The 11050-nt window shown below is 37.3% G+C and overlaps 1 protein-coding gene across 1 annotated transcript in view; it reads right to left on the reverse strand.

The window, feature by feature from the left end:
* Positions 1 to 118: 118 nt before the first annotated feature.
* Positions 119 to 11050, reverse strand: part of LOC102846522 (TP53-regulated inhibitor of apoptosis 1-like) — a 17359-nt gene continuing 6427 nt past the window's right edge. Inside the window, exon 2 of the mRNA XM_006903196.1 lies at positions 119 to 253. Coding sequence (XP_006903258.1) covers positions 119 to 253 — 135 coding nt within the window. The remainder of the gene's footprint in view (positions 254 to 11050) is intronic.

Raw genomic sequence — 11050 nt, forward strand, 5'->3', positions numbered from 1 at the left:
TCAAGAAGGAATAAAATTCCCTCCTAAATTCCTCATCAAATTGATGGCTTTCTTCACAGTCTCAATGGACAAAATCCAATCGCTAGTTTGCTGATGATTTTCAAGGTGACTGTCAAGGTCAAGAAGAACTTTCAGACTTCTCTTGGCTATGGCCCATGAACTCCAGTCCTTCAATAGGAATCTCCTTCTCCTTTATTGCTTTCTGAACACACTGCTGATAGCGCTTGAAGAGGTCGGTGCACGGGTCGTGGTGTTGCAATTTTCATATACTATGTTTTATAAAATGAATCACCCTTCGACCCTGCTCATCATTACCCTGTCTTTGCACCCTGATCCTTCCCCTTCTCCTGCTCCGTTTTTCCACCATTTGAATGATTGTATGAAACACAATGTTAATGAAGAATAATGTGAAACACAAGTGCATACAAACATTTTAAGCAAACTAATATAAATTTTTTTAAAGGTCAATTTGATGTCTATCTTGAAATACTATGTTGTGAGTGATAGGATAATATCTATATGCATACAAGGAAGACCTATTTAAATGACTATTATTCAAATATATCTTCCTACATCTAGAGCCAAAGAGGAAGAAATTAGGAATTTTTACCAAATTTCACAGTCTGAAATTGACCAAACATGCAATCAAGATGTTTTAATGACAAATGGTCACTGGAATGCAAATGTTGGAAGCACTGAAGAAGGAATGTTGTTGTTGTTGTTATGTGCTGTCGAGTCGCTTGCGACTCTACATTGACCCTATGTACAACAGCCCTAAACTCTGCTCAGTCCTGTGCCAACACACCCATCCCGATTACCCCAGTCACTGAATCAATCCACCACATAGGGGGTCTTACCCTTCTGCGCTGTCCCTCCACCCTACCAAGCATGATGTCCCTCCCCAAAGACCAGTCCCTCCTTGCAACATGTCCAAAGTATGTTAGATGGAGCCTTAGAATCCTTGCCTCCAAGGAGTAGCCTGGTTTGACCCTTTCCAGGATGAATCTGTTTGTTTTCCTAGCAGAATAGAAGTTGGAAAATAAGGACTTGGTTATAGAAATGAAGTTAGGAATAGAATAATTGAATTTTACATTTACAATACTTATTCATTGCAATACCTTTTTTAAGACACATATTACAACTTTACACACAGATATCACCTGATGGGCTGAATAAAAATCAGACTGACTACATTTATGGAAGAAATCTTTGGAGAAGTTCAATATCAGCAGTCAAAACTAAGCCAAGATAGTCAGACCATCAATTACTCATTCCAAGTTCAAATTGAGGCTGAAGAAAGCTAAAATAAGTCCACAGGAACAAAGATATGGTTGGTTCTATATCTGGATTCCATCTGAATTTCAAGATCATATTAGAAATAGATTTGAGGCATTAAAAACCAATGATTGAAGACTGAATGAGTGCTGGGATGATATCAAGGATATTATCCATGATGAAAGCAAAAGGTCATTATAAAAACAGAGGAGAAAGAAAAAACCAGAATAGATGTCATAAGAAACTCTAAAAAAATTGTACTAAAGTGTCAAGAAAGCAAAACAAAGGGAAAATATAACCAAGTAAAAGAGTTGAACAGAAGATTGAATAGGGCAGCTTGAGAGGACAAAGAGAATTATTATAATGTAATGTGTAGAGTGCTGAAATTGGAGAATAAAAAGGGAAGATAATCATTCTTCATTTCTCAAGCTGAGAGAACTGAAAAAAAAAATTAAATCTCAAGGCACAATACTGAAAGATGCTATGGGCAATATACTGAATGAACTAGAAAGCATAAAAAGAAGATAGAATACAGAGAGTCACTGTACCAAAAAGAACTGATTGACGCTAAAAACCTTCAGCAAGTACAATGTGAACGGGAATCAATGAATACTAAGGAGGAAGTGGAAGCTACATTGAAGGCAGTGGCAAAAAATAAGTCCCCAGGAATAGATGGGGTACCAATTAACTTGTTTCAATTAACAAATGAGGCCTTTGTTGCACTTACCAGTCTATCTATGCCAGCAATTTGGAAGACAGCTGTCCAGCCAACAGATTGAAAGAGGTCCATATTTGTTCCTATTCCCAAAAAAGGTAAATTAAGAGTGGGGAAACTATTGAACAATATCATTAATAACCCATGAAAGCAAAATACTTGTGAAGATCATTCAAAAACGGCCAGAAAAATACTAGATAGGGAAATTCCAGAAGAAGTTCAAGCAGGATTTAGAAAAGAACTTGACACCAGACATATCATTGCTGATGTCAGATGGATCCTGGCTGAAAGTAAGGAATACCAGAAGAATGTCTATTAGTACTTTATTAACTATGCAAAGACATTTGACTGTATGGATCATGACAAGTTGTGGCAGACATTGAGAAAAATAAGGGTCCCAGTGTACTTAACTGTGTGTTCATGTGAAACCTATACCTGGACCAGGAAGCTGTTGTATAAATAGAACAGGAGAACACTACATGGTTTAAATTAAGATGGGAGTGTGTCGTGTGTCAGGGTTGTATTCTCTCTCCATACTTATTCAATCTGTATGCTGAGCAAATTGGTCGAGAAGCTGGACTCTGTGAAGAAGAATGTAGCATCAGGATTGGAGGGAGACTTGTCAAAACCATGCAGTATGTTGATGACACAGCCTTGCTTTCTGAAAGTGAGGAGAACTTGAAGCACTTGTTTGAAAACATTAATGCCCCCTTCGATATGGATTACATCTCAATGTCAAGGAAACAAAGATTCTTACCACTGAACTGATAGGCAACATCATGATAGATGGAGAAGAGTTTGAAATTATCAACAACTTCATATTACTTGGATTTCCAATTAACAGTATCTAATTCAGGTCATGGTCTTTCTGATTGTTTGCTATACATCTGAGAGGACAATGAATCAGGGTGACAGGAAAAGATGGCCAAAACAACAAACAAATGTGTTTCAGAGAGAGCACAGCCAGACTGCTCTTTGGAGGCAAGAATGATGTGGCTTCACCTCACATACATAGGTATATTGCCAAGAGGGGCTATTCCCTGGAGTGGGACTTAGTGTTTGGAAGGGTGAAACACTGGTGAAGGTGAGGAATACTCTGACTTGATAGACTGACACAGTGACAACCACTGTGGTCTCTAGTATGTCATGAAGTGTGAAGATGGTACAGAATAAGGGAAGATTCAAATCTGTTCTTCATGGGGTCACTATAAATCGTTCTCAACTCAACAGTATCTAACAACAACAACATGGTCTGAGAGGATACTATTATTGCAATGATTTTTAGTTCGTTGAGGCTTGTTTTGTGTCCTAAGATTTGATGAATTCTGGAGAATTTTACCATGTGTACTTCAGAAGAAAGTAAATTGAGTTCCATTTGAGTGAAGTATCATCTATGCATTTGCGAGATAGAGTTGGCTAAGTATGTAGTTTAATTCTGCGTCATTTTGTTGTAATGGTGTTGAGTTAGCCTGTCCTTTTGTTGCAGACTGAGGGTAAAGTATTTTTATATTTATTAATAATGAGACGGACAACCAGAAATGAGATAAAACAGCTAGTGTAAAAGATATAAGGCCAGGAATTCCAATGACTGAAGGGTCTCAAGCCACACCTCTCTGTATATTTATTGAGAATCAGGGGAAGCATATCATAAATAAAATTCTCTTGTAAATGAAGCCAAAACTGTCAACCTGATGATTTAGCTCAGGAAGGAAGCATTTAACAGGTATTTACTCTCTCTCAGTAGGGGCCCCCTAGTTGCCTCTTGTCTGCAGGAAATAGCTCATTTCCTGTAATATGTCACAAGAGAAATCCTAACTTATAAATTTGTAATTCCTTCAACTCCTGAACAAGTATATGTTTTTTCATAAAATATATCGTATGAAATTTGGCTTCCCATAACTTGGTTGAGAGCGGTATGTTAAAGTCTATTCTATTATTGTGGTGGTGTCTATTTCTTTCTTCAAATATGTTAACTAGTTGTTTCATGCATTTTGCATGTCTAAACTTTTGATGTATATGTATTAACCAAATAATGGCTTCTTGATCTAGTGTGTCTTTAATCATTACCTAGTGACTTTCCTTTTTCTTTTTTTTTTTTTTTTCTCCTTCAATGCATCTTATTCTTATTATCTAAAAGATTACACAAAATGGACTGTCTTTCTAAAAACTTATTGCCACTATTTATCCACTTTGTATGTCCGTTGTTTTTTTTTATTTTTAACAATCTTTTTTTTTTTTTTTTTTTTTTTTGGTGGTTTTCATCTAAAGTCTATTTTATCAGATATTAGTGTTTCTACTCCTGCTTACTAATGGATATAATTTTCTTGGAATTTTGATTTTGTGAATTTGTTTTCCTTTTCTTCAGTTTTAATTTGGACTTGCACATGGGAGATTACCTAGCGCTTGGCCTGGTTTTGACTGCTAATATACAGCTTCTCCAAAGATTCTTTCACAAATGTAGTCACTTTGATTTTTTTAGAAGATCAAGGACTATAGCCATTAATGTGGACTATATCTCAACACCAAGAAAACTTCACCACTGACTGGGCCAATAGGCAACATCATAATATTTTTGTTGTTGTAAGATGCAAACAATTTAACTATAATTAATAGCAACTCTGTGAAGAATAGATCTGAACCCTATCCTATCCCATGTCATCCTCACAATCTCTGACATGGTCAGACTCATTGTATGCGTCATTACATCAGTCCATTTAGTTGAGGGTCTTCCTCTCTTTTGCTGACCATTCCCCTTTCCAAGAATGATGCCCCTTTACATGGAACATACTCAAAGTACCTAAGATGGTGCTTTGCCATCCTTGTCTCCAAAGAGCATTCTGGCTGCATTTTCTCCAAGATGTATCTGTTTTGTGGTTTTGGAAGTCCCTAGGATATTCATTAAGGAGCTCTGGTGGTCAAGTGGAAAAAAGCTGCACTGCAATCCTGAAGAAACATGGTTTGAACTCTGCAGAAGAAGGTTGGTCAATCTACTGCCATGTGATTAACTGCCTCTGAAAACTCACTAGAGGGTCAACTATGGGTCAGTTCCAACTCGACAGTGCATACTAACACCAATAATAACAGAATAGTCAGTACTCTTCTCCAACGCCATAGATTAAAGGCACCAATTCTTCTTCTATCATATTTATTCACTGTCCAATACTATAATCAATATAAGTGACAGAAAAGATGATGGTCTTAGTCTTCAAACTAACATCATTGGTCCTCAGGAATGGAAAATGGAGCTCTCTTGGCCAGGTAAGTGGAAAGGAACTGCACTTTCAATTCAAAGCATGTAGTTTGAATCCATCAGCTGCTTTGTGGCAGAAAGATGGGCAATTGCGTCCCATCTTATTTGTTGCCTCTGAAAACCCATTGGAGAGTCAGCTATGGATTAGATCCAAATTAATGGTATACAACAACAATTTGGAGAGGTCCTTGACAGAAGGCTTGTCCAACATAATACTTGTCCTGATCTCTTGACTTCTGAAACTAAGGGAAATGATTGACAACTTCAATATTTTCACCATCTATCATTTAATTGTTTTTTTGTCAAACATTCTTCTAAGTGGCATAGCACTGATATGTCCATTTGCTGTACAAAGATAACTTGTGGTTGCTTTGATGCTGAACACTGTGACACAGGTGTGTCAAATGTGAGAATGGTCCACCCATGGTGGACAGTGTTTGGTGGAGCTCCCAATTAAAACAAGCTTGGAAGCAGGAGTGGCATCCACTTCCAAAACAGCTTGCTTCTGGAAACCATATGAACTTGGAGAAATGATGAAAGTTATACAAGTGTTCAGGTCTTTCATTCATACAGTCACTATGAGTCATCTATGACCCGATGGCACTTAACAACAACAACAACATAGAAAGAACTCAGTTGGCTTAGTGGACAGAAAGTGATACTACCAACTCAAAGGTGGGTGATGGCACAAGATAAAACAGAGTTCCTATCTGTTTTTTACAGTATCTCTGAGAATTCAACAAATCAAGTCTCTAGCCAACTGTATAGTAACAAACAACAGCAGTGATAACATGCTTGTACTAGAGTCACTAGATCAACATTTCCTTTCAAATCTGTCATAGTATGTTTAAAATTATTTCCTGTTGTTTTTGTCAATAAATTTACTACAGATGACTGAATAGAAGCAGCTGATGTTGCCTAAACTTCTGCTGGACTAACAATATATTTTCTGACAGGTAGGTTGTGAGGAGCAATGTATGGAAAGAGAATGAAACCAGTAAAAAGGAATGAAATAAAGAAAATTAAGAGACAGGATGTGCAGGATAAAAATTTTTGAAATGGAAAATGGTGAGCATAGAACAACATTGTAAATATAATTGTTGGTTTTAGGGGTCATTGAGACAAGAATGAGTTAGTGATTCTATGAACAGCAGATTTGAACCCTATCCTACCCTGTGTCATCCTCACAATCACGGACACAGAAGAGCCTATTGTCAGTCCATCTTGTTGAAGATCTTCCTCTCCTTTGTTGACCCTCAACCTTTCTAAGCATGATGTTGCTCTCTAAAGAAAAGAATAGCCTTTCTTAAGAACACATTTGAAGTATATGAGACCAAGCTTTACCATCTTTGCCTTCAAGGAGCAATCTGGATGCCCTTTCTCCAAGACATAGTTGTTTTTTCTTTTGGCAGTCTATGAAATATTCAGTACTATTCTCCAACATCACAGCTCAAAGGAATCAATTCTTCTTCTGTCATCCTTATTCATTGTCTAGCTCTTAGATGCACATCAAGTGATTAGAAAGACCATGTCCTGAGTTATATGCACTATAATCCTCTGACATAATCACTCCTCAATAATTTGGAAAGGTCCCTAACTGTAGACTTTCCCAGTGCACTTAGTCTTCTGATTTCTTGATTACTAGTATCAAAGGTGTTGACTGTGGATCTAAGTAAGATGAATTTGTTGACAACTTGAATCTTTTTGCCATCTGTCACCATGTTGACTACAGGTCCAGTGGTTTGCATTTTTGTTTTCTTGACTTTGAGATGCATTGTACATTGAAGGGTGTATTCTGTGCTCTTCTACAGCAAGTTCTTCAAGTTTCCTCAATTTCAGTAAGCAAGGCTGACTCATCTACATAATGCAGGTTATTGATGAGTCTTTCTCTTATTATAATGCCACATTCTACTTCATAGAGTATAGCTTCTTGAACAATTTTCTCAGCATAGATATTGAATAAGTATAGAGAAAAGATGCAACCAAGATACACTTTTCTTAATTTTAAAGCATATATAATCACTGATTTATTCATTGCAAAAATCCTCTATAAGAAATATAAATGCAGACTATACTCATGGATTTCACCTGATGGTATGCATAGGAATCAGAATCATTAAATCTGTGGAAAAAATTTCTGGAGAAGCTCAATATTAAGTGTGAAAACTGGCCTAGGTGCTGATTGTGAAACAGAGCATGAACTACTCATATACTAGTTCAAATTAAAGCTAAAGAAAGTTAAATCAAATCCATGGGGGGAGGGGAATTGACCTTGAATCTATCCCATCTGAATTTGAAAACCATCTCAGGAAAAGGTTTGAGGCCTTGAACACTAACGAGCAAAGACCAGATGAGCTTTGGGAGGATATCAAGAATATTACCCAGGAAGAATGTAAAAGGTTATTACAAAAGCAGAGGAGGAAGAAAAGACCAATATGGATGTCAGAAGAGACTCTGAATATTGAACTAGAGTGATGAGAAGCCAAAGCAGAAAGAGGAAATAAAGGAGTCAAGGAGCTGAACAGAAGATTTTAAAGGGCAGTGTGGGAAGACAAAACAAAGTATTATAATGATCTGTGTGAAGAATAGGAGTCAGAAAATTAAAAGGACTGAACTTGCTCAGCATTTCTCAAGCTGAAGGAAATGAAGAGCAAATTCAAGCCTCAAGGTGCAATACTTAAGGATGGTTTTGTCAATATTAAATTATCTAAGAAGCACTAAAAGAAAATGGAAGGAGTATACAAAGTCCCTCTACCAAAAGGAATGGCTGACACAGAAGAATTCAGGAAAGAATGAACAAGAGTCTGTGTTGATGAAGGAAGAAGTTCAAGATGTTCTGAAAGAACTGGCAAGAAACAAGGCCCCAGGAATTGATGGCAAACCAATTGACATACTTCAACAAAGAGACAATTCCCCGGATTCACTCACTAAAGTGTGCAAGAAATCTGGAGGACAATCACCTAGCTTGCTGACTGGAAGAGATCCTAATTTGTTCCAATTCCAAACAAAGGTGATCCAACAGAGTGCAGAAATTATCAAACAATATCATTAATATCACATGCAAGCAAGATTCTGCTGAAAATTATAAAAAAATGACTGGTATAGCATATCAACAGAAAACTGCCAGAAGTGTAGGCTGGGTTTAGAAGAGGCTGTGGGACTAGGTATATCATTGCTAATGTTAGATGTATTTTGGCTGAAAGCAGAGAGTACCAGAGGAATGTCTATCTGTGTTTCATTGACTATGCAAAGACATTTGACTGTGTGGACCACCACAAACTGTGGCTAACTTTGAGAAGAATGGGAATCTCAAAACACTTAATTGTACTTATGCGAAACCTAAACTCAGAACAGAAAGCAGTCCTCAGAACAGAGCAAGGAAACAGTGCATGGTTCAAAATCAGTAAGGGTGTATGCCAGGGATGTGACCTATCTCTGTACCTTTCATTATATATGTGGAGCAGGTTATGCTCTATTAAGAGGAATGTGGTATAAGGATTGGAGGAAGACTCTTCAACAATCTGCTTTATGTAGATGACAAATCTTGTTTGCTGAAATTGAGGAGACTCTGAGGCATTTGTTGCAGAAAGTCAGGAACTGCAGCCTTCAATATGGATTAGAACTCAACATTAAGAAAACATAAGTTCTCACAGTTGGGCTGAGTGGCAGCATCATGATAGACAGTTAAGAGATTGAGACTCTTAACAGCTTCAACTTACTTGGCTCAACAGTCAATATTATTGGTAGCAGCAGCAGCCAGGAAATCAAAAGACAAATTGCATTGGGAAAGTCTGCTGTCAGAGACCTCTCCAGAGTACTTAAGAGCAATGATGGCAGTCTGTGCACCTGATCTGGGCCACAGTCTTTGCAATTGCTTGCTATGCATCAGAAAGCTGAACAATGGCTAAGGATAATAGCGGGAGAATTGATGCCTTTGAGCTTCCGTGCTGGAGAAGAGCATTGAATATACTGTGAATGCTAGGAGAACAAACAGATTTGTCCTTGAGAGGGTGAAATCAGATTACTCCTTGGAGGCAAAGATCCTGACGCTCCATCTAACACACTTTGGACATGTTGTGAGGAAGGACCAGTCCTTAAAAAGGGGCATCATGTTTGGGAGGGTAGCAAGATCGTGCAAGAGAGGAAGACCTTGAATGGTTTGGCTCAGTGATGGTTAATTGCTGTAGATGTTTCAGAGACAATAGGTTGGTTCAGAACAGAGCAAGTTTCAGAGCTGTTGTTCACAGAGTCACTATGAGTCACAAGTGACTCGATGGCGCATAACAAAAAACAGTGTGTCCGTTGCTCTGTTCGCACAACAGCATTTTCACCTAGGTATAGGTTGCACATTAGTACAATTAAGTGTTCTGGGATTTCTGCTCTTCCCAGTGTTAGCTATTACTTGTCATGATCTACATAGTCCAATGCATTTTCATAGTTAAAAAAATCACAGGCAGACATTCTTCTAGTATTCTTTATTTTCAGCCAGGATCCATCTGACATCAGCAATGATATTCCTGGTATCACAGTCTCTTCTAAATCCCACTTGAATATCTAGAGGTTCCCTATCTATGTCCTATTCTTATTGGGGTTCTTGTTGGTTTGTTTTTTTTTTAATAATTTTCAGAAGTATTTTTTTCTCTCCATGTGATATTAATGATATTGTTTAGTAATTATATATTCTATTAGATCACTTTTCCTGGGAATGGAAACAAATATGAATCTCTTCCAATCAGTGTGCCAACCAGAAAGCTGCTCTCCAAATTTTCTCCAAGTTTTTGGCATAGACTGGTGAGCACATCCAGGGCTGCATTTATTAGTTGAAATATGTCAATCAATATCCCATCGGTTGCAGGGGCCTTAGTTTGTTTTTCCAATGCCTTCAGTACAGCTCAGTATATCTCTTCATTATTTCTGACTCTTGTTCATATGATTCTTCCAGAAATTTTTCAGTGTCAGTCAATTCTTTTTGGTACAATGACTCTGCATTCCCTCAATCTTTTTCTAATGCTTTTTGGATTATTCAGCATATTGCACACAGTGTCCTTCAACATTGTGACTCAAAGCTTAAATTTGTGTTTCAGTTCTCTCGACTTGATTAACTCAGAGTTATTCCCTTTTTATTCTTTAATTCTAGATCTCTGCACATTCCATTATAATATTTTGCTTTGTCTTCTCGAGCTGCCCTTTGAAATCTTCTGTTTGGCTCTTTGACTTGAGTATCTTTTCCCTTTGTTTTGACTTCTTGACACTCTAATGCAATTTTCAGAGTCTCTTCTGATGTAAATTTTGCATTTGTTGGTTTTTGTATGTTGGTGGTTTTTTATTTTTTTATCTCCTCTGTTTTTGTAATGGTCTTTTGCTTTCTTCATGGATGATATCTTTGATGTATCCCACAATTCCTCTGGTCTTCAATCATTTATCGTTCAATGCTTCAAGCCTATTCTTACGTTTATTTATAAATTCAGGTTGAATTGACTCAAGATCAAATTCTGGTTCTTATTGACTTGTTTTTATTTTCTTCAGGCTCAATTTCAACTTGCACATGAGTTATAGTCTTTCTCACAGTCCACCCTGTCCTATTTTTTTTCTCACTTTTTTAATTATTAATTTTAATAAACATTTACATAGGTTTTCTATTTCCATTCATTCATTGCCGCACTTTTCTCCCTGTCCATCCCTCTCCACCAGTTCGCTCCCCTCTAAAAAGAAAAAAAATTCCTTCATTGGTATACAATTCCCCCATCCCCCCCTCCCGACTCTGAGTACACTTCTCTATGCAAACTTAATTCTGGATTCCTGTGCTAACC

Source organism: Elephantulus edwardii, unplaced genomic scaffold (assembly GCF_000299155.1).
Source record: "Elephantulus edwardii isolate Elephantulus edwardi_28Jun2011 unplaced genomic scaffold, EleEdw1.0 scaffold00533, whole genome shotgun sequence".
Lineage (NCBI taxonomy): Eukaryota > Metazoa > Chordata > Mammalia > Macroscelidea > Macroscelididae > Elephantulus > Elephantulus edwardii.